Below are 24,139 nucleotides of genomic sequence, written 5' to 3' on the forward strand. Positions count from 1 at the left end.
AGATCTTTCGAAAGTTTGATTTTGCAAAAAAAAAAACACAACTACCAAGTCTGAGCGAAGCGAGAGCCGAAATTTTCGAAAAGTTTCAATTGAAGAAGTAAATTATTGTGTATTTTTTTTTTTTACAAATTTATCCACATTTAGTATGTTTGGAAGTCAAGTGACCAAATATACCTACGCCAGACATTTTCCATATTATGCAGAAATTCAGAAACAGAAAAACTACAGACGTATTTAGTCCGAGCCAAGCAAGGGCAAAAGCTTTCAAAAATATGTAATTCCAGTTCTAAATAGGTCGGTAAAATGGCTTCTCTATTCAGTCTAAAAAATTTTAAAATTGGCGGACTTTGTCGAAATTTGCCGACGTTTTTCAAAATTTGACACTTCTTTACACCTCTCTCACACCCCCTCCTTAGTTTCGTCTTTGCTTGTTTTATTGCAATGTTGTCGAAGTTGTTAGAAAAATTAATTAAATGTTACGTTTGAGACATTAAATTCTGCTTTGTGAGTCCTTCAATTTAAAGGTTCATCATTTTGAATTTATTTTCGAATTTGAACTCTTTTTTTTAACGATACATGAATAATTTTTGTAAATGAGGTAAAAGAGTTGAAAAAGAATCGAACACGTTTGAAAAGAGTCATCGATTCAGAGTTCGGTTCTTTTTTATAAAGAGTTTTGAAAAGAGTTGAGTTGGAACTTTCTTCAAGCTGAGTTGAATCGACTGAAGAATCGATTCATTTTCAAAAAATGTTTGTCTCATCCTGAAACCATCGATGCCATTTCGGATAAATCTACCATGAAAATTAGGGCCACCAAATCATAAAAATCTTCAGCTCCACCACATTTGGATTCTTTTCAATGAAACATGAAAGTGGTGTTCCAGTGCCAAGTGGTACAGAAAATAAAATCGAATTTGTACTGTTTGTTCCGGAGTAATTTTAAATCCTTAGAAAAAAATTGAAACCTTGCTGGAAGTTCTTGAATGGCTCAAAATAGGGAGAGGGGGCAAAAATTTTCGTCTAAAAGTACGTATACGTATTTCAATTAATTCTCAATGAAATGAAAAAAACGGATGAGGTTATTTTGAAAATGGGTTCAGCAATACTGTATCAGTGGTACCTAATTTTTATGAAATTTTAGAGCTAGTGTAGCTTGTCAAACTAAATATTTAAAACCTGATACATATATTTTCTGAATTAGATCTTAAAGCGATTTCGAGGTGTGAAATTCGTTGTGAGGTGAATATTGTACCTAGTAACTGAATTATTGGCTCCAAAAATTGAGCTTTACGAGGTATGGCGAAATAATGAATACAGTCCACTTTTCCCCCTCTGGGAGGACTCAGAAAAAACCAACAACAAAAAAATTGAACAACATCCATGCTATAATTAAGTTTATTAAAGTAGAATGAAATTATAGTATTCGCATATTGTATTGCATAATTTAATTTGAAAAATAAGTCAATTTCAACGTAGATGGAAATAACATACTCCGATGAGAAGGTATCGGATGAACGTGTGATCTGTACTAAATAAACATCTTCATTTTCCCAACCTGCAAAAAAATATCGTTATTAAGTGTAATCGCCTGTTATAATATTATTCAACACAACTGAAACCAATGGGTTTTCTTACAATGAAGCAACCACTGCTGGAGGTAGTTGGGGATTGGGTTCGCCCATCACCATCAAACTTGTTGCTAAAACCGCCATCACCATAAAACCAATCAAATTGGAAATCTGCATGTTGATTGCTTTTTCAAAGAAAAAGTTTCGCGATTCACTTATTAATATTAAATGCACACAACACTGGTACAATCTGAAGAAATGACTGCTACCGTAGAGTATTTATACAAAACTTTCGACATTGGTTTGCGTATTTCGTTAATTCTAGCCTTGAATTTGAAAACGAATGTATGGCTGTCTTGGATGAGAAATGTTTTGCTTTGATCGACCGCTCGAAATTTTCCATTTTCACCGACGTTTTATCAAAAATCATAAATTTTGAATAATATATGAACCTTTGTGAGTATTTTATGTATTACCCACATTTATTTGATTTCGGCTCTGAAAGTACGTAAATTCCTAATACGCAGGTTACATTCCGATGAAGTTTTTCGATTCAAGATACCGCTTAAAAATTTATTCATTCAAATAATTCGTAAAAAATCGAGAAAAAAAATTTATTCATTATTCTGATCGTAATACCCTCTTGTCGGAGCTGTGAGAAAAATAAGTACCTATTTTTTTTTTAAATGAGCGAAAATTCAATTTTTTCAAAATTTTTGTCCCTGTGAAATAATTTTAAAAATTGCATGAAAAAATGAAGGGAAATTTGATCTGATTTTTTCGATGTAAATGAGTCTTTGAATTTTTAAAAATTTGCCAAAAATGAAATGCAGCTTGTGAAGTTTTTTGTCGTTGGAACCGCCAAAAAGTATTTTTGTCAAAACTGGCAAAAAGTTCTAATTTTTTTTCAAAATTCGAAATTTCCAAAAAAAAGTCTGTCCTATATTGTGCCAGAATTACCTAAGAAGGTCCTGTTTTTTCGTAAAAATTATCAAAGGAAAGTCCTGTGTTCTGTCTAAATTGTTAGGAAAAAAGTCCTGTTTTGACCAAAATTGTCAAAAAATGCTTAGAATCTTTTTCAAAATTGCTCAGAAATTCCTACTTTTTGCCAAAACATTCAAGAAATACGTATAATTATTGATTTTTACTTTTTCCATGCATTTTTTTTTTCATAAAAATTGCCTAAAAGTTTCGGTTTTTTTTTTATTTGCTAAAATCACTAAAAAAAAAGACCTATTTACTGACAAGAAGTGCCAAAAATTCTGTTTTTTGCCCATATTGTCAAAAAGTCCTCGGTTTTTGCCAAAGTTGTGGAGAAAAATCCCTTTTTTTGTCAAGATTGTCAGAATAAGTTCCAATTTTGCCAACATTGTTAAAAAAGCATGTATGTTTATTTATTTTATAAAGTGCCATATTTTGGTCAAAATTACTCAAATTTTTTTTTATTTTTGCCGAAACGTCCAAAACGTTGATTTTACTCTTAATTACCGGTGATGTCTTGTTATTAAAATTGATTCGGTTTTTCGCAAAATTCCTTAAAAAGCTTTTTTTCGGTCAAAACTATGTAATAAAAGTCTGATTTTTTGGAAAAATTGCCATAAAAGTCTAATTTTTTTGCCAAAATTATCAGATAGTCTTTTTTTTAAACAGCTGTCTTAAAGTATCTTTTTTGACTACACTGTCAAAAGTGTCTTATTTTGGTCAAATTTTGCCGAAAAAAATCCTTTGTTTTGCTAAAATTGCCAAAAGTGTCTAAAAGGTCCTAATTTTTTCCAAAATGGGTAGGTAAGAACTTCCCTTTTTTTTTTTTGCCATAACAATTAAAAAGTATTGATTTTTTGCTCTAGCTGTCTAAAACGTCGAGCTTTCCCCAAAACCTTCAAAAAAAGTCCTGCTTTTTTTTATAGAAAATCCCTAAAACGTCTTGTTTTTTTTAGTAAAATCGTCGAAAAAGATTCTGTTTTCCGGCACAATGGCAAAAAACCGTATGCATCGCCTATATTGCCAAAAAAGCTTTATGTTTTGAATAAAAACTGCGGGAAAAGTAGACCATTTTTGTAAAAATTATCAGAAAAATTTCGTTTTTTTTCAAGATTTTTACAAAGTCTTTATTTTTGTCAAAGTTTGAAAAAAAATCCTCATTTTTACCGAAACATGCAAAAAGTGTTGATTTTTGTCTTAATTGGCAAATTGGAGTCCTATTTTGGCCAAAAAATAAAATATCTTTTACCAAAGTTGTCAAAAAGTCTAATTTTCAGTCTTGACTGACTTAAAAAGTCCTTTTTTCGTCTTTGTCAAAAAAAGTTATAAATGTATGTATTTTTTTTATAGTTTTGACTTTTTTTTAAAAGTGGAAACATTTTGATCTCAAAAAAATTCTGGTTTGAGTAAATTTACCCAAATTTTCCCCTACTTCCCTGTCCTCTCCTCGAATTGAAACATTTGAAAAAATCTCCTGCCCCTGCCAAAAGTCCCGCTTTTGTCCTGCTTTAGCATGTTGTCCTATTTTTTAGACACCTTGTGATGGTGTATTTTTGGTTGCTTTTTCGATTTTTTTGCACCCACATGAAAAATTTATCTGTTAAGTACCTTCCTCTTTTCCATTAAAATAACTAAAGTAAAATAAACACTAAAATTTATTCCAAAAAAAAAAAAAAAAAAAAAACGTGATAGAAAAATTAAACAAAGTTGATTCCGACGAACTTTTCGATCAATAAAATCATAATTTCGAATAAAGTTTTGGAAAAATTCGGTCAATTACACTAATATCTACCAATACATAGTTATTTATGAACTTGATACCTTCATGCGAAGAAATTATCGAAAAGATGAACGTACTTTCACCTATACAAAGATATCCATCTGAAAATATCTAATAGCTCGGAAGTCGACCCTCTATCACCTATTCATAAACGATGCTTAAAACCGATTTAAATGCTTATTGACTCGAAAAAAGGTACATAATAGAAAAATATAGCGATTATAAAATACAGCTAACTGCTGCGGGGCAGCGATAAAAAGCTCAACAAAATAAAAAGTGTAACGATTAAGTTTATGTTAATTTTTCTAGACATTCCGTGATAAATAATTCAAATAAAAAGAAAGAAAAAGAAAAAAAGTACCTACGTATACCATACGTACCTACGAAACATGTCTGGTGGAGATTTTTTTTTATTAATATTATATAGTTTTGCAGTACCCAACTGTAATTTTTTTCCATTCCTCGTAAACATTGTATTTTATACCATTAACCTAGATATAAAGACGCGATAAAACTAGCCAGAACTTAAATTTTCCTTACACTCTACGTATTGTATTAAAGTTTTGATAACGAAGGGTTGAATATTTAAATTAACCTCTTTAACATGGATTGACCCTTTTTACGTCATGGATTATTTGGAAAAAGTTAATTCCTCAATAACCCAAACATATTACGCAATACGTCGAGTCGAGCGAGGGACGCGAGGAGGTGATTTTTCTCGGTAATTTTCTGACTCGGCCTCATGCCTGTGTGTTAGACACAACTAAAGTTCTCTATTGCTCATACCTTCTTACCTACTTACGAGTACCTACGTAATACTATGTAGTATGTACACGTGCTCGTGATGTCGAATAATAATTTTCATCGCGAATTTTTATTCATTTTCGCCGCAGATAATTACGGATTATGAAATAGGTTTTGATTTTTTCACAACACGTAAGTTCGAGCTGTGCACTAAAAGGGGGGAGCTTTTGACATAAATATTTTATTTCGTGCTTTAAAATGTTGACTTTTTAACGCTTTATCTGCGTTGTTTCCGACAGGTCATTGCGTAACCTGAAATTTAGTTGTAGGTTGGTGTGCTTTTTATGTTTCCCTTTTTTTTTTTTTTTTTTAATGCAGCGAATGCACTGTTGTACCTATCTACATCTTTGATCTCGTGTCAGAAAAAAAAAATGTCTAAATTAACGTGATTCAGAAATAGAATCGAGATGGGTGGAATTTGACGATAAAGGATCTATTTTTGATATTACATTTATTCATATTTTTTTTTTAGTTGAGTAAAAAAAAAATGAATCGAAGATGTGGAGTATAATTTTTCTCTCTTTTTTTGAAGGATGAATGGTTGTAAACGTGTTGAATCAACTAGAAATTTTTCAATATTCTCACAGTTTCAAACAAAAGCATATTTTGAGAATTGAATTATTATGCCCTAGTTATACTTACCTGCAGGTTTGATAATTTTTTCTTAAGTGAACGATCGCTTGTTTTAGGAACAAAAATGTATGTATTTACCTACATTCCATATTTCACAATCCACGTGGCCTTATTAAAAAATATTTGGGATTTGTGGCGAGATTTCAAATAATTGGAATAGTGATGGTGGATTGGTGATATTCTTCGTGTATTAATTTTTTTCATTATATTCGTGAGAAGTTTCCAAAATAATGAATCATTACGTATCATGATTTTTAGTTGAACAATTCGATCTTACGAATATGTTTAGGTACATTATTCGCAATTTTCTTTCAGACTCATTGAAGCAATATTCAAATAAAATGCCCGTGTTTAAATTCTCTTAAAATCGATAAAAATCGTGAAATTGCGCCCTTCTAAAAATGTCTTTGAGATTTTGCGTTTTGGATCAAATTATCATGAGTTGATTCGTTTGCGAACGATTCGCTCAGAAACGATGAATTATTCGAAAATGATTGAATCACTTGAAAATCAAATTAGCCAATACAATATAACAAGACAAAAATATGTAACATTATTTAATATATCAATGAAAATTGTGAATGATTCGTTCGCGAACGATTTTCTCTTGGAAAAAAAATCGTGCACGAAGGAATAGATCTCTGAAAAAACGAATCAGCTCCACAGATGAAATAACGAGACTTGACAGTTTCAATCCGCATTACTAATAACTCGGCTCAATTCGTTCGCGAACGATTTGCTCAGAATCAATAAATTATTCAAAAACGAGTAGATGCCTAGGTAAATACTTGACCATTGAATCAAATTCGACGAAAAAACATGTGGGAAAATTCCACGTTTTCAAATCCATCAGTCCGAATTTGAAGATGATTCGTTCGCGAACGACTTGATCAGAAGCAAAAAAATGATCGAGAATAAATAAATCATCAATAACATTTTTTTGCTTTGAAATTTGAATTTATGAATCTGTTTGAGGTATCAGAAAAAAAAAATGAAAAATGTGAATTGATTCCTTCACGAATGATTTGCTCAGAAACGACGAATCATTCGAAAACGACTGAATTATCTGAAAATTAAAACAGGCACGATAAGATAAGACAAAACAAAAAAAATCATTTGATCTTTGCTATAAAAATTGTGAAGGATTCATTCGCGAACGATTTGCTCGAAAACTAAAAATCGTTCGCGAACGAATGAATCACTGAAAAATCAAATCAGGTATACATGATACGACAAAAACTTGACAGTTTTAGTTACATCTTGAAAAACTGGGCTCAATTCGTTCGCGAATGATTCGCTCAGAATTGATAAATTATTCAAGAACGACTAAATCATCGTTGGATCAAATACATGGGAAAGAGGACGTGACAAAATTTGATTTTTACAAAATCCATCTCCAAGAATTGAAAATGAATCGTACGCGAGCTACTTGATCAAGGTGAAAAATCGATCGTGAATGAATAAATCACCAACAAATCAAACCAGATGACAGAATGGATACATCATAAAATTTGACATTACAAAATACTAAGCTATTCGTATGAACAGAAATTGGAGTTGATTAGTTTGCGAACAATTCACTCAGGAACGACAAATCATTCGAGAACGACTGAATAACTTGGAAATCAAATTAGACACGACAAGGCAACACGAATATGCTTAAACCAATAAAAATCACGAACAAGTCGTTCGCGAACGATTTGCTCAAAAGAAAAAAATCGTTCGCGAACGAATGAATCACTGAACGATTTGTTCAAAATAGAAACAAATCGTTCGCGAACGAATGAATCACTGAAAAATCAAATTAGGTATGAATGAGACGACGAACCTTGGCAGTTTTAATCCCATCATCAAAAACTGCGTTCCATTTTTTGCGAACGATTTGCTCAAAGTGGAAAAATCGTTAACGAACGAATGAATTCACCGAAAAATTAAAATTATACGTATAGATGACATGGAAAAACCGTTTGTGAACGATTCGCTCGGAAACGATGATTCATTCGCGAACGACTGAATCACCAGAAATTCATATTAGTCACTAGGTATGTACACGACAAAAAAAGTTTTTTCATCCAACTATTACATTTATGAACGATTCGTTCGCGAACGATTTGCTCAGAAACGATGAATCATTCGCGAACGAGTGAATCACCATTAAATCAATCTAATCAATACAAGACAAAATAAAAGGGTGCTTAATCCAACATGAAAATTTATGAACGATTCGTTCGCGAATGATTTGCGCAGAAACCATGAATCATTCGCGAACGACTGATTCACAAGAATAATAAATTAATCGTTGCAAGACAAAACGGTTTTCAATCCAACATTCCAACAATATACTTTTTGAATGATTCGTTCGTGAACGATTCGCTCAGAAATGATGAATCATTCGCGAACGACTGAATGACCATTAAATCAAATTAATCGCTGCAAGATTGAACAAAACGTTTTTTTAATCCAACAATGAAATTTTTGAACGATTCGTTCGCGAACGATTGTCTCAGAAACGATGAATCGTTCGCGAACGACTGAATCACCAATAAATCAAATTAATCGCTACCAGACAAAATAAAAGGGTTTTTAATCCAACATGATCACCAGGATAATAAATTAATCCCTGCAAGACAAAACAGGTTTCAATCCAACAGTCCAACAATAAACTTTTTAAATGATTCGTTCGTGAACGATTCACTCAGAAATGATGAATCATTCGCGAACGACTGAATGACCATTAAATCAAATTAATCACTGCAAGACAGAACAAAACGTTTTTTAATCCAATAATGAAATTTTTGAACAATTCGTTCGCGAACGATTGTCTCAGAAACGATGAATCGTTCGCGAACGACTTGATCACAAAGACATGAAATTAACCACTATTCACTGCAAGACAAAACGAAACGTTTTAAATCCAACAATGAAATTTTTGAACGATTTGTTCGCGAACGATTTGCTCAAAAACGATGAATCGTTCGCGAACGACTGAACTGCCAAAAAATAAAATTAGTCACTACAAGACAAAACAGAAGGTTTTTTAACCAACACTAAAATTTTAGAACCATTCGTTCGCGAACGATTTGCTCAAAAACGATGAATCGTCCGCGAACGACTGAATCACTGAATCACCAAGAAATTAAATTAATCACTGCAAGAAAAAACAAAACGTTTTAAATCCAACAATAAAATTTTTTGAATTTATTTGTTCGCGAACGATTCATTATTTCTGAGCAAATCGTTCGCGAACGACTGAATTACCAAGAAATGAAATTATAATCACTGCAAGACAAAACAAAACGTTGTTTAATCTAAAAATAAAATTTCTGAACGATTCGTTCGTGAACGATTTGCTCCGAACTTCGGAAGCGATGAATCATTCGCGAACGACTGAATCACTAGGAAAATGAAATTAATCACTGCAAAACAAAACAAAACGTTTTTTAATCCAACAATAAAATTTATGGACGATTCGTTCACGAACGACTGAATCTTTCGAAAATCAAATTAGTCATTACAAGACAAAACAAACCGTTTTTCAACCAACAATAAAATTTTAGAACGATTCGTTCGCGAACGATTTGCTCAGAAACGATGAATCGTTCGCGAACGACTGAATCACCAAGAAATGAAATTAATCACTGCAAGACAAAATAAAGCGTTTTAAAATCCAACAATAAAATTTATGAACGATTCGTTCGCGAACGATTTGCTCAGAAGACAAAAATCGTTCACGAACAAATGAATCACCGAAAAATTAAATCTGGTATTCATGACAACTATGACGCAACTTTGACACTCTTAATCCTATCATTTGACTCTGGACTCAGTTCGTTCGCGATTTACTCCGACAAATCATTTAAGAACAGATTGGAACCCTTTTAGGAAAATCAAATGCAGTACAGTGAAAGAGGAATTTGACTTTTTCAAATCCGTCAGCAATAATTTAAAGATGATTTCTTCTTGAATGATTTACTCAGAAGTGGGAAAAAACGTGTACGAACGAATCAATCACATCAAATGATAATGAAGATGATGCCACGACGAAATTTGACTTCAACTAAAAATTCAGGAACTTCGCATCCGTGTCTGAAGGATGAGTAGGTACTCCGTTATAGTCTTTGATAATTATACTACCATATTTTCTTTTCCCTTTTCCCCTCCTCCTCACTTTGGAAAAATGCAAAGTTCGAGTATTTCATTCGATGCGATATGAATTATACATATACGAGTATTATGAACTGGTATCATGGAAATTTGAACCTTCGAATCGCTATATAATCTTAATCGTTGAACTTATAAGTACATGGAATTAAATGTACTTTTACTCTTTTTCTCCATCCTCCTTATTTAAATGAGAATTACTCGAGACGGTCACTGGTCACTCAGGGACAAACATAGTACAACGTACTATAAAAGTACTAGTACTCAAGGTATTTCAACAGTTTATTACTCCTATTGGAGAAAAAAATAAAATGGATGGGTTAAAGCGGTGTAAGAGTATTTAATAGGTTGAGGGAAGTGACCACCGTCTAGTAAACGAAGAGCAATACAACGATGAAAGCTACCTAACCACCTTACGTACTAATTTTGGGGTGAAAATTTCGACATTTGCGTACTCGAAAGTGCCCTAAGGATGAGGAGAGAGGTGTACAGGTGTAAATTCTGCAGAGGTAAGCGTACGTTGACGGGTTGTGTAGAATGACGTTGAACTTCCTGCGGTCGTCGTCGTCATCGCAGGGACGTAGTACAAGACGTAGTAGTGTACTTCGTTGATGAAGGGTTGAGGAGAGAAGAGTACACTACGTACATCGTTGCAAACAGCAAGATTAATGGTAAATTGCGGCACATCAAGTACAATAAGGGCGCGAAGGCAGGCGGCAGATAGAAGTGTGTTTGTGTGTGTTTGTGTAGCAGCTCGGCGTCGTTTACATCTTAAAAAGTGAAATTGCTAGCTAAACACAAAGGTCACCATATAATAAAAAGGTTAAATAAATGCTAATTAGATTTTTATCGAATAAATGATATCCTTGAATTAATCATAATAATATCCACCACGCTAGCACAATTTTAATATTTACGTGCGGACATACTTCCTGCGATGAAGGTCCGGGCCCGGGCTGGGTTACCCTCCGCTGCCACTTTTCGGCCGCCTCATACAGCCCTGACGTGTGAGGGTGAAGATGGAGGAGAAAATTAAAGAAAAACGCGAACGAATATCTTCACCTCGTATAAGGATAAAAGCTAGCCAACTATGGGCTCTATGGGCAGGGCTGGCGGGGATGGGATTGTTTATGTAATATGGAAATTCCTTATTACAAGGAATCTTTCGGCTGGCTTCATCGAGTGTGAGAGTGAGAGAGAGAAGGGGTGGTCATATCGTTTAGAATAAAAACGGTGTAGAAAAAAATGAATATTGTTCTCATCATCATTGGAAATCGCATGTCTTTTAGGTATGAAATACCGAGGGAGGTGGTGTTAATGAGCAGAAGGGATGTGTTTTTACTCCATCGTCGGTCAATATGTGTTAATATTTTCAAGCATATTACGAGAGGCAGGGAGAACCGAGAGCCAACAACCTTGAATTTATAATATTATCGTCTTATGTTTTGGACTTTTTATCTTGATGGCCTCGCCATTGCATAAAATGTGTACCACTCTCTTAGCTGGGGTTTTTCTTATTGAAGTAAAAACGATCGCGGCCGTTACTTTAGTTTTAAAGAGAAAACTCGTGAAATCGTGATGTAACTTTTTGCTCATTTTCACATTATTATAATATTTTTTTATCGCCTTTCGTCTTCAGTTTTTTTTCTTGCCTTTTTGTTACTTACGTTTAAGTGCGTAGTAAGATATAGTCGTCGTTATAGTATTTCTTCTTTTGGTTAATTTTTTTTTTTTTTTACGTGTGGGTTATTCCAAATATTGCGTATTTTAGTGCTCGGTGATTGTTGTGTATTGTATACATAAATAGCGACAATGGTGGCTTATTTTTTATCTTGAGTATTAATGTTTCTGGTAAGCTCGATTAATGGATGGTATCGATGGATTACTCATTTTCCGTCGTCTCTCATCATTTTAACGATGATGATATCGAGTACCCGGTAAGATTGAGTCGCGTTGAGGTGTAGAATATGATTTTATGATTTTATTGTGGGATGTATATTTTTTCTGATATTTTTTGGATTCAATTGTGGATAAAAAAGGAATAATTCGAGTGGTGGTAATTTTTTGTTTTTTATTTATTTATTTTTGTAGAATACCAGTTACGGTAAAAAGGCTAGTGGATCTTGGTACGCTTCTGGACCCAGTGTAGTTACTGCCAGTTCTCAGGTTTGGAATAAACCTAGCCTGAGTCGAAAACAATCGATGGGTGATCCTTTGGAAGCTGCGAATGCGACCGCAACTCCTATTGTTGCAAATGCCGGCAAATCCAGCGCCGGCAGGGTGATTAGAATTATAAACAATGCTGATCATACTGTACAGGTAAGATTTTTATCTTGATGTAGTGTCAGTTTATGTAGGTACGAGGAGAGGGAGATTTTCGAGGTGATTTATTAGGTTGATGTTTTAGTCTTTGAAGTGGATTATTTTATGGGGAAAAATTAACCGAGGGGTTTGAAAAGAAAGGATTTTGTTTATTTAACTTTTTTTTGTTGCAATATTGATGTTTTTGAGTATTTTTGAAAACTGATTGCAATTCAGAATGGAGTTACCTATAAAAATATATTATCTAGTTTTTGGGTATTTTATGAAAGTTTTATATTTTTTGATGATTGTACTGAAGATTTTTATTTGGAGGAGGATTTTGAAATGTTGGGTACTTATTTTATGAAAGTTATTTGTGTTATTTCGGCTTTTTTCTCCTTTTTTCCCTATTGCTTTCGAAGTTTTTGAATGCCCAGAGTGGTCTCTTTGCTTTCATCATTTTTGAAAATATTTTCGGTCTCGGCTTCCAAGTCTTGTTTTTCGAATCGTATTTTTTTCCTTTTTTTAAAAAATGTATTCTTCTTCTCATCTGTTCCTTCTTAAATACCATAACAAGTATTTTCTTGGTTTTTAGAGGCATGTTTTCCATAGTTGATCGTGTAGAATTTCAAAAATCCGACTCCTCCCCTTTTCACCGAATCTATCCACGCCCTAAAAATTGCAAATACCTGAATTTAAGTAGTCCTAGCGTAAGATAAACGTGAAATTTTCAAGAAAATCATACAAATTGAGAAAAAACCAGGATGCTCTCGCTCATTTATTGAAACCCTTGAAAACCCAAGAAAAAGTCAGATAATTCTGCTCTTCTGGAAATCAGATAGTTTTTACTCCAAAATCAGGAAATTTTAGAAATAAAATCTTCATATTAATTGATCAAGTTGTTGTTAGGAACTCGAGTAGATTTTGCTCAGATTATTGTAAAAATATTTTCCTCTCGTATTGCTCGGACATTTGAATAGGTACTTCTCATGAATTTTGGATCAAAATGTACTGAAAATGACCTGGAGAAGTATTCTGAAAAATACTCAAAAGTCTATAAAATAGTCCAGAAAGATTTAATGAACAGATTTCAGAACTTTTCGAAAAACATCAAAAAATGACGTCTGTAAAATTCAAACATTTTCCACCTTTTTGAAAGTGAAGTAATTTTTGAAAAACAAGTAGGTACCTACCTAGGCGAATGCGGGTCAAAAATAAGCTCAGTAAAAACGTCTATTTGGATGCTCATAATCAGAAATTTTCCAAAAATGTTGCATCACTTCGTTTTTCTTGAAAAAAGAAATGTTTTCTTCCATTTTCAAAAATATTTTTTGGTTGAAAAAGTTTGATTTTGGATGTAAATATGAGGCTTTAATTTTTCTCACCAGGAATAAAATGCGAGCAATTTTTTAGGGGGGGGGTGGATAGAGAGAAGAAGGTGTTACTCTGCTACAGCACTGAAATTTTCTGGGGTAAGATCAAAAAAAAAAATTGAGAAACTTGATTTTACCAATTTGGTATCCATTTCTATTTTTTTTCATGATTAATGTGATAAATTTTCTTTGAATCTCATTCTACATATATTAATTTCTTATTTTTGTAAAAATTATATGTACGATTCTTGAGTTACTTTTTCTTTGGTGTGAATTTTCTAATAAAAAAAACAACTATATAATTAAACATGATCAATTTTAAGAATAAAGTATGAATACTGAATAGTTATACAAACATCCTTAAAAATGACGTGACCCCCCCCCCCCCCTCATCTCCTTCGGTCATAGTTTCATAAAATAAAAATACCAATGAGAAAGCTTGCATATTAGGCTACCTACTGATGATATTCGCCGCTCGTAACGTTTGACACCCCCCCCACTCTCTCACTCCATATTTCGCGTGTCGTTGATATTTACAAGGTCAGGAAAATTGAAAACAATTTAGTATTTTTTTTTTTGTATTTCTGCGGTTATAAAATTCTCAGATGGACAACAAAATGCAATTGGATAGAAAATTAAATATAATTTTACTGGTAAGACATAGGTAATTAATGAAATCATGCTCATCTAACTCAATCTGACTCAAAAGTTCACAATGAAAAAAAAACATGAAAATCCCAATAGTCCGGCTTGCGATAACAGGGATATTTACACCCTCACCCCTTCACCTCCGATCCTCTAGGACACATTTTCACATTTTTTTCTTAAAATGAACATCCTAAGAAACATCTTTAAAGCAAACTTGCCAAAAAAAATTGGCCTTTCGTATAGCTAAAGATTGAAAGAATATGCAAAAATATATCGTAAGCCAAAACTTAGGGTATAGAAGCATTTTTCGATTTTTTGTAAATTTTTGAAACTCAAATTTCGGTCAAATATTGAGAAAAAAAACTCAAAATTTTACTAACCAATCTGTAGAAAGATAAAATTTGGGATGTTATCTCGCTATTTTTTGACCTGCTAAATCGATTGGAAACGGTTTTGAACTGTTTCGAGGAGTTTTGCAGCCTCTAGCATATTTTTGAATTTTGAAATTTCCACAAAATTTTACCAGATAAAATTGTAAAGTCGAAATTTACTCTGTTCTCTAATTTCAAAACGCTATCAAGTCGACCAAAGATAATTTCAAAGACATTTTGATGTCTTCAGGGACTTGACTATTTCAAAAAAAATTTCCAACATGGAAAATCTTTGCTGTTTGTTGTGATTTGTATTCGATTATTTAGAAGAAAAAAATACCTACCTACTTAGTAAGTAAGTAGGTATTCCATTGAAAACAGCAAATTAGAAACACTAAATATCTCGTTAGGTAGTCTAGATAAATGTTTGTTGTTTTTTTTCATATTGTGTATTATAAAAATTCGGCTTCCCATTTTCTCATTAAACCATTTATGTTGGAATTCTATTTGGAATCAAGATAACAATCAAGCAGAAAAATAAAACACTGACTACAAGAATCCAAGTGCTCACAATCGTGTTTTCAAATTTTGAAATTTTGAAAATAAGCCCTCTTTTGGGGCTACATTTTTTATGAATGGCTTGAAAATTATTGATCTTGAAATTCTAGGTGTCCTGGATTTCCACACTCCACACCTATTGTAAAAATTTTTGAAATTTTTGAAACTTATCAGGAGTGGGGGGAGAGGAGTTGGGTTAAGAAAAAAATCAGAATTAACGATTTCAAAATCTCGAATTATGGTACCTCGAAGAAATCTCAATTTCCATATTCATGTTAGAATGTACTTTGAAAATTGACCCCCTTCCCCTCCATTCCAATCCGAATTCAGAATCGAATAAAAAATAGATGAAAATCTCGTAATTAGAGACCTTGAGAATGAAAAATGCGGATTTACTCATTTTTGTCTCAATTTGTGATAGTATACTTTGGAAACTGACCCCCACCCCCCTCGCCATCGATATTGAATTTGGAGGAATCATGCGTGAAATAAAGCGAAATACTTAAAATCAGTGAACTTGAAAACTTAGTTATTAAGACTCAGAGATTACACTGTTTGAAATTTTGAAAATGGTCTCTGCTTTTTGGAGACTCAGGATTGGTTCCATGAGTGAAGGAATTTGAAACCAGCCTTAGGTATCTACTAAATTTTCAGGTTTTTCATGAGTCAGAAGTATGGTTTTTTGGATTTCCATCTTTTAAAAAAAATGTTTGGTTTTATGTTTGGGCCAAAATAACATGAAAAGTGTGTACAACCTTAGATATCATGAAAATTAATTTTTTTTCAACTTCATTTCATTTTACTTTTTTTTTTGTGTTTTTGTTTTTTTTTTTTTAATGAACAAACTAAATACTTATTTAATTTATTTCAACTTTTTTTCTTCAAATTTTCAAATATCACTTTTCTTTTTTATTTTGGACCAAAGTAATATGAAAAAACCCGTACAACTTTAGATATCATAAAAATTAGATTTTTTACCAATTTTATTTCAATTTTCTTTTCTTTTTTTTTTTTTGAAATGGACAAACTAAATAGGTACCTACTTTAATTTATTTTTATTTTTGTTCAAATGTGCAAATTTCACTTTTATTATCTTTTTCGGTGAAAATCGTTTTTTTGTTACTGAACTCCTGCAGAACTAGAAGCTCACAACCTGGCAAACCATGAAGTAGTATTGATTACCTAAGTCAGTGCCTTAACATGACTGTGTTGTGCATCTTCATCCATCCATGTGACCTCCCTTCTTTCTTCTCCTACCAGAGAATTGCGTTTTTAAACACTGTTTAAAATTTTATCGTCCAAATTCTTTCAATTTTCATTTTTTTAATGTGTAATTTAAAAAAATGACAATATTTATTTATTTATTTATTTATTTTTTTGAAAATGATCTAATTAATTTTTTTGTGTGCTTTTCAGTGTCGTGTGTTATTAAATTTAAGAACAAGTCAGCCATTTGAAGAGGTAGTAGAAGATCTTGGTCAAGTGCTCAAAATAAACGGTGCCAAACGAATGTACACTGTATCCGGACAAGAGGTAAAAAATCTTTTTTTTTTTTGCACAGAAAGAAAAAAACAGATCTATAATACATTTATGATTTAGATAATCTAATAAATCGTCAATTGGTTTCGTCATTTCAGGTACGCAGTTTTTCGCAGCTGAGAAACGAATTCTCAGACGTGGATACATTTTACCTGGGAACTGGTACGTTGAACTCGCCTTTTAAAAGGTCACGATCGAGGGGAGCCGTTGTAGTCGATCCGACTGGAGCGGTTCGAGCTGAACGACAGGTACGAGCCAGAAGTAAAAGTCGATCCAGGATATTGTACGCTCCGGAAAATGAAATAATTAAAGCGACTCCTACCGGTATTTGAATTTATTTCCGATACACAATAGATCTTATAAATAATATGTGATCTTTTGATCTCTTACAGTACCTACTACCTACATTTATAAATAGACTTATAGATTATTTTTAATTCACGAGGGTGGTAGATGTTCTTCTGATTCACATCGAGTTTTTTTTTTTTTTTTATGTGTGTAGATTACACATTGTTAGAAGTTTTAAAAGAAGAACCAGTTCGGGTGACGATTAAAGGAATGAGACGTACTTTTTATCCGCCGGTTCATCATCCAGTCCAAGATAATAACCCGCCGGAAAAACGAGTGATTTTGAATTGGGTGTATCCTTTTTTTATTTTTTTATAATTTTTTAATCGCTTTGAAGAATTTTTATCGGGTGTACGATGCACCTAGGTATACATATATATACTTGCAGTAAATACGATTTACGATTCCTTAATTTGTTAATTGCGCAGTCACGGTTATAGAGGGACAGATTCTCGAAGGAATTTATGGGTGTTGCCTACCGGAGAGCTTATGTATTACGTGGCTGCCGTAGCAGTGCTTTATGATCGGGATGAAGACGCTCAAAGACATTATATTGGGCATACCGAAGATATTCAGTGGTACATTGAACGTGTTTAATCAATTAATGTAGCATTTTTTCTATAGTAAGTATGTAATCTTATCATGATTTTTTTCTATTTGTAGCATGGACCTGCATCCATCTCGAGATATGGTCGCATCTGGTCAAAGAGCTGGTCGTACAAGGAAGACTCAAGCTCATATTAGAATATGGAGTACGGAAAGCTTACTAACGTTGTATGTCTTCGGAATGGGCGAATTTGAAGTTGGAGTGTCTGCGGTCGCCTTTTCACAATTGGTTGATAAGATTTCCTTACGCGTAATTTTATGCTTTTTTTTTGACCTTTTTTAGTTGTAACGTTCGATGATTTTATTTTTCTAGAACGGAGGAAGTTACGTATTAGCTGTTGACGATGGCAGAGAACGTATATTGTCTGTTTGGCAATGGCAGTGGGGTCATTTACTTGGCAAAGTGGCGGTAAGGTCGTTTTTCAAATCGTTTGTTGAAGAATGATTTCATTTTTTTTTTTTTTTTTTTGGCAAGATCTAATGATACTAATAACTTGAAGGATTTAAGGCTATTTCAAAACATTCAGAAATTAAAATTTCTAAAATGAATCTTGACATAGGCTAACTTTTGTGTAAGATAAACTTCTTTCACTAAAATGATCTGCCATCTTCAAAATTAAAGAAGTTCTAAACAATACTTATTAAAACTTGCAATTCTCCAATTTCCAAAAAAATGTTCAGTTAAATTTTTTTTCATTTTGAGTCGTCAATTTTGGTGTGAACATTTAAAATGAACTAAAAAAAAATTCTGAAAAAATGGTTCAAATTCAAAATTGATGACGCTGAAGGCAATAAAGCTAATGAAATTTATGGCTCACTCAAAAATTATGGCCCTCAGCTTCTTTGTTTTTTTTTTCAAAGGCCACATCAAAATTCTTACTTACCTACTAAAAATTTTTGTTTTTAAACATTTTGAAATTGTCATTCTTTCAAGTCTGTTCTTTCACAAGCTTAAAAAAATAATTCAATTATTTGTTCGTTTCCTGAATTTTAGGAGGTAATTCCAAGAACACTCAATCACAGTTTTAAACAAAATGCATCCGCGTACTTCATTTTACCCCTTCCCTTCCTGTTTTTGATCTAACACTCCGAAAACTACAAATTTTAGGACATTTTGCAGCCACCATCAAAGTTTCAATTTTATGGAAGAATGGGGCGAAAATGAACTTTATCTTTCAAGGTTTTTAGTTACCTTTCTACTGAGGTTTTAGGACATGCTCTTTCAATTTACCTAGGTTTCGTTCAAATCAGAAGGTGTCGGTTCAAAAATACTGTTTTTGGGCTCGTACTCGGTCACCTTTTATGTTACTAAAAGCAAGATTTGTTTTTTGTTTTTTTTTTCAATTCTAAATTTACTCTTTTTTAAAAATTTTTTGATAATTCAATTTTGCCGAAGTTAAGTTTTTCCAAATCTTGCCCTCACTTACGATTAGTGAAGAGAACATTCAACGGGCTTCTAAAATCAATTTTTCCAAAAAAATACCCAAAAGTCTCACTTATTTGGCAGGAACTGCCAAAAATTACCAAAAATAAGGTAAAAGTATCGCTTTTTTGACAAAAATTGCAAAGAAATATCACTTTTTTGTCGATAATTGTCAAAAATGCTTGCTTTTTGCTGAAATCTTAAAGTCTTGCTTTTTGCTAAAATCATTGAAGTCATGTTTTTGGCGAAAAATTGACAAAACATCTCGCATTTTAGCATTAAAGTTTGTTTAAAAATCCAACTTTTTCACAAGAATTTTCTTCTTAACAGAAGTGTTTTTCAAAAGGCTCGTTTTTTGCCTAAGATTGTTCTCGTAGTCGGCAATAATTTTCTGAAGGTTCTGCTTTTTGCAAAAATTATCAAAAAATTCAGCTTTTTAGCAAGATTTTCGAACATTTTAATTTTTTTGCCAAAAATTTGCTGAGAAACCTTCTCTTTTGCTAAAATTATTGTCAAAGTTTCGTTTTCTGCTAAAAGTAGCAAAACGTCTGGTCTTTTATCTAAATTGCCATAAAGTTTCTTTTTGTGCCAAAAATTGCTAAAAATTGTGTATTTTTACATTTGTATAAAATTCCAAAAAAAAGGTCTCATTCTTTCCAAAAATTGTCCTAATAGTGTATCGCTTTTTTCTCAAAAATGTATTTTGTTGCTCAAAATTGTCAAAAAAGCCTGATTTTTTTCATCAACATGTTGTAAAATTAATTTTTGTTTGGAAAAAAATACGAAAAAGTATAACTTTTTGGGCATAATTGTCAAAAAGTTCGGCTTTTTCCTAAATTTTTACAAGTTTCTATCGAGTTCTATTTTTAGATTCCAATTAAAAACGAAAAATTTCAGGTTTTGTCGATGACTTTTTTTTTGCATTCAAATGTTTTGTTTATGCTCGTAATTGTTTCTTATCACTTTTTTAGTTTCTGAGTTTTTTGATCTCTTTTTAGTTGATAAAGTCATTTCTTTTTGGAATAAAAAAATGAGTAAGAGCCTTGTTTTTTTTTTTTTTTTTTTTTTTGGGTGTTTATAATTACAAGATTATTACACCCATTCTTATAAAGTAGGTAATCTGGAGTGTAATTTAAATTTCATCTCAATTTTTTGGCTATATTTTTTTTCTTTAAAAAAGGAATAATTTCTTAGTTTTATATATTTTTTTTTTCGTTTTTTTCATTTCCTGAAATTTCTCAAATATGTAGGTACCTACAATTAATGTTTTATTTGAACTGAGATCGAGATCGTCTCCATTTTTCGCCTCAAAATGTAGTCCTTACAATTGTTTTTCAATTCGACATTAATTTTTTTCCAAATTTTCCAACGTTGTACATATTAATGTTTTTTTTTCTTTTTTTTTGTGTAGAAAGTTGATCAGTTTTAGAAAATTTTCAAGTATTGCATAAATCAAGGAGAGGAGTTAGGGGAAAAAACTGAATTAAAAAATCGTTAAAATTGATCTCATAATTTGTCATCTAATTTTATTCATTTTTCAAACTTTTTCCATACATTTTGAAAATGCTATGGACTTCAAGAATCCTTCTGGCTTTTTTCAACATTTTTGTTGTAATGTACAATACCCTCTAAATTTTTTCATTTCAATAAAGAAAATGTATAAAAAAAAAAAAAAAAAAAAGCAAAGAAGGTAAACAGAAGGGTCAGGTTAGAAATAAATATAACTTCAGGAAATTTAATCATTATTATCTTTAGTATCGTATTTCCCAATAAATTTTCAACTCCTCTCAATCGTCGTTTGAGATTATTTTTCATTGGTCGAATCATCTACAACGTATTCCTACTAAAAGCTTATCATGCCCGAATATTATTCTGTTCACAGACTCTGCAACAAGACGAGATGACCGGCGCTGCTTTCCATCCGTTGGATGATAATTTAATGATAACCCATGGCAAAGGTCATCTGACCTTTTGGACACGGCGAAAAGACGGATTTTTCGAAAGAACCGATATAATTAAGCCGGTAAATAGTATAGCTAAATATACCTAAATACTCGTAGGCGTGTCGTAAATTGACGAAAGAAATTTATCGTGTTGAAAATTTTTTCATACGTACTCTTATACCAAAATCATCCTCATCGCTTGTACCTCACTATTCTACGTGTATAATTACAGCCTTCTCGAACGATCGTGACGAGTTTGCAGTTTGAACAAGACGGTGACGTGGTAACCGCCGATAGTGACGGATTTATAACCATTTATTCGGTGGACAGTAACGGAGCGTATTTCGTTCGTATGGAATTCGAAGCTCATAATAAAGGCATCAGTTCTTTGGTTATGTTATCGGAAGGTACTCTTTTATCGGGAGGTGAAAAAGATCGAAAGATTATCGCGTGGGATTCGTTACAGAATTATAAAAAAATCACCGAGACCAAGGTAGGTCTACGTATACGAGTATAGTATGTGGACATAATAATGAGATGGGTTGTATTCGATGGAATTTCGTAATAGGTATCGAGTGACGGAATATTGACATTGTGTTCTTCTTTCTCTTGTTCTGTACAGTTGAACGAGAATGTCGGAGGTGTTCGAACCATCTATCCTCAAAGACCTGGTCGAAACGATGGTAATATTTACGTCGGTACTATAAAGAACAACATATTAGAGGGTTCGCTGCAACGAAGATTCAATCAAGTAACATGACGAAATGATTTTTCAACATCGATGTAGGTTCTGTTGTACTTGTATAATTGTAGGTAACTTGTTGGGGATTCTTTTTTCCAGATTATATTCGGACACACGAAGCAATTATGGGGCTTAGCAGTACATCCGGATGATGAAATATTCGCCACGGCAGGACACGATAAAACAGTCGCCTTGTGGAGAAGGCATAAACTCTTGTGGAGCAGTCAGGTTAGTCTTATGTACTATTAGGTACCTACAAGGAGTCTTCAGATGATATATGTAAGTGAATTACTACCTACCTAATTACTTACCTTTGTTGTAGCTTTTGTACGAATGTGTCTCACTCGGTTTCCATCCTTTCGGCGTCGCATTGGCTGTCGGATCGACCGAAGGATATTTGGTCATTTTGAACGCAGAAAATGGAGCAATTGTAACCACGGTTCGAGTTTGCGGATCACCTTTAAATTGCGTTGGATATAATCCAGGTTAGGGATGATTTTTGTTCAACTCTTAATGTCAGAGGCGGATTTAATACACAGAAAAAGGGACCCGTAAAAATTGAGCCCACTAGGTAAAATGGGTCCTTCTGAGTATTTGATTTTTTAATCCATTGCGTACTATCTATACTGTAGAAGCATTTTCTAAATCGAGTTTTAAGAAAGTCCGAATCTTCGAAAAAAAAACATCAAATAAAATGATCATTTTTTCAAAAATTGAATGAAATGACAAAGTTTTCACAAAATCGATATCCTGATGTATTTTTCTAGATGGAAATTCCATTGAAAGCGAGCTCGAATTCTAGTACAGAAACACTTGGGGTTCGAAAGACCATGTGTTAAACCCAAAGCATTAAAATCACCAAAAATTATCAAAAACTGCTGAAATTTCAATAAAAGTTGCCTGAAATAATACAGGAAAAAGTTTCATTAACGCATCAGAAAAGTTGAAAACGTTCAAAAAAATCATCAAAATCACTTTAAAAAAAAAACAAAAAAACAAAAACGTGAAATTTTTCCATAATTTTTCAAAAATGCACGACAAAATGTTGAAGATATGAAAACTGTCGAAAATACATTAAATTCACCGAGAATGTCCCAAAAGTAATCACTTTTTTTGAAAATTCGTAAAAAATGTACAGAAAAAGTGTTCAAAACGCTTTCAAATCTTATAAAAACCCATAAAAAAGAGTATTTAACTCACTGAAAATCACAAATAAGTTATTAAATTTCAGTAATCGCCAAGAAATCGCGGGAAAATATCCGAAACCTTTTAAAATACTGTAAAATGCCCCCTCCCCCACAAAACACTAATGAAATCAATGAAAACTTCCTATAAAATATACAATTCTAGTAGAATTTTCTCAACGCTCAAAAAATTGTTGAAAAAGTGTCGGAATGAAGTTAGAAGCACTTAAAAAAAAAAAACATTAAAATCACCGAAAATTCCCCCCCCCCCCCAAAAAAAAAGGGAAAATTTGTCGAAAATGCACAAAAAAGTGTTACAACTTGTTGAAAGTGTATAAAAACTTTCGAAAATGCTTCAAAGTAAAATCGCTGAAAATTTTTCAAAACTAAATTAAAACTTACTAAAATTGGCAAAAAATGCTGAAAAAAGTTTTATTAGTAAACACCGAAAAAAATTATTAAAGTCACTGAAAATTACCACAAATTTTTAAAATTTTAGTATTTGCCAAAACATTGAGGAAAAAGTGTTGAAAATCCATTTAAAATGCTTCAAAGTCACTCAAAAATGAAATAAAATTACTGAAAATTATTTTTAAAATATTAAAATTTTTCCAAAAACTCAAAATTGCATCACAATAATTATTGAAAATGACTAAAAATTGCTAAAATTTCAGTGAAAGTTACCCTAAGGTCTAAATGCATGAAAAAGTACTAAAAAGATTTTTTAAAAGCCTTAGGAATCACTGAAAATTAGTGATGGCAAAACTTTTACACTTTAGTTGCAGTTTTGCTTTTTTCAGTTTTTAGTTGTCATTTTCAGTTTTAGTTTCAGTTTCAGTTTCTTTCATTTTAGGTTTTTTTTCAGTTTAAATTTTAGTTCCACTTGATTTTCCATCATTCGTAATATTTTGTAAATTTTTTTGGAAAAAATGAACTACTTGAATTTCAGTTTCATGTTTTCAATTTTCAGTTTCAGTTCCTTCATTTCAGTTTCATTTTTTTCCAGTTTTAATTTTAATTCCACTTACTTTTCCATCAAATTTGTAATAATTATTTTGGAAAGTATTTGGAAAAAATTAACTACTTACTTGAATTTCAGTTTTGTTTTTTTCAGTTTCAGTTTTAGTTATTTCATTTCAATTTCATTTCTTACATTTCTAATTTTAGTTCTAATTT

The 24,139-nt window shown here is 32.2% G+C and overlaps 1 protein-coding gene and 1 long non-coding RNA gene across 4 annotated transcripts in view; one reads left to right on the plus strand and one right to left on the minus strand.

Annotated features, from left to right (window-relative positions):
• The window catches only part of DCX-EMAP (Doublecortin-domain-containing echinoderm-microtubule-associated protein), a 52,817-nt gene that overhangs the window by 25,581 nt on the left and 3,097 nt on the right, over positions 1–24,139 (plus strand). For 2 of the 3 annotated variants that reach the window (XM_065355478.1, XM_065355479.1), the window contains 12 exons: positions 12,019–12,246; positions 16,595–16,711; positions 16,816–17,041; positions 17,220–17,358; positions 17,494–17,643; positions 17,729–17,900; positions 17,985–18,080; positions 20,977–21,117; positions 21,270–21,530; positions 21,660–21,788; positions 21,879–22,007; positions 22,102–22,264. In XM_065355478.1, the coding sequence (XP_065211550.1) occupies positions 12,019–12,246; positions 16,595–16,711; positions 16,816–17,041; positions 17,220–17,358; positions 17,494–17,643; positions 17,729–17,900; positions 17,985–18,080; positions 20,977–21,117; positions 21,270–21,530; positions 21,660–21,788; positions 21,879–22,007; positions 22,102–22,264 (1,951 nt within the window). Of the gene's footprint in view, positions 1–11,461; positions 11,865–12,018; positions 12,247–16,594; positions 16,712–16,815; positions 17,042–17,219; positions 17,359–17,493; positions 17,644–17,728; positions 17,901–17,984; positions 18,081–20,976; positions 21,118–21,269; positions 21,531–21,659; positions 21,789–21,878; positions 22,008–22,101; positions 22,265–24,139 lie in introns of those variants that run through there. The other variant, XM_065355480.1, reaches the window with a different exon arrangement.
• Positions 1,380–1,883, minus strand: LOC135840700 (uncharacterized). The gene is made up of 2 exons (XR_010557770.1): positions 1,636–1,883; positions 1,380–1,555 (listed from the first exon to the last, which is right to left on the minus strand). It is a non-coding gene; the product is annotated as an uncharacterized LOC135840700 (long non-coding RNA).

The sequence above is a fragment of the Planococcus citri genome, chromosome 3, assembly GCF_950023065.1.
Source record: "Planococcus citri chromosome 3, ihPlaCitr1.1, whole genome shotgun sequence".
NCBI classification, from domain to species: Eukaryota; Metazoa; Arthropoda; class Insecta; order Hemiptera; family Pseudococcidae; genus Planococcus; species Planococcus citri.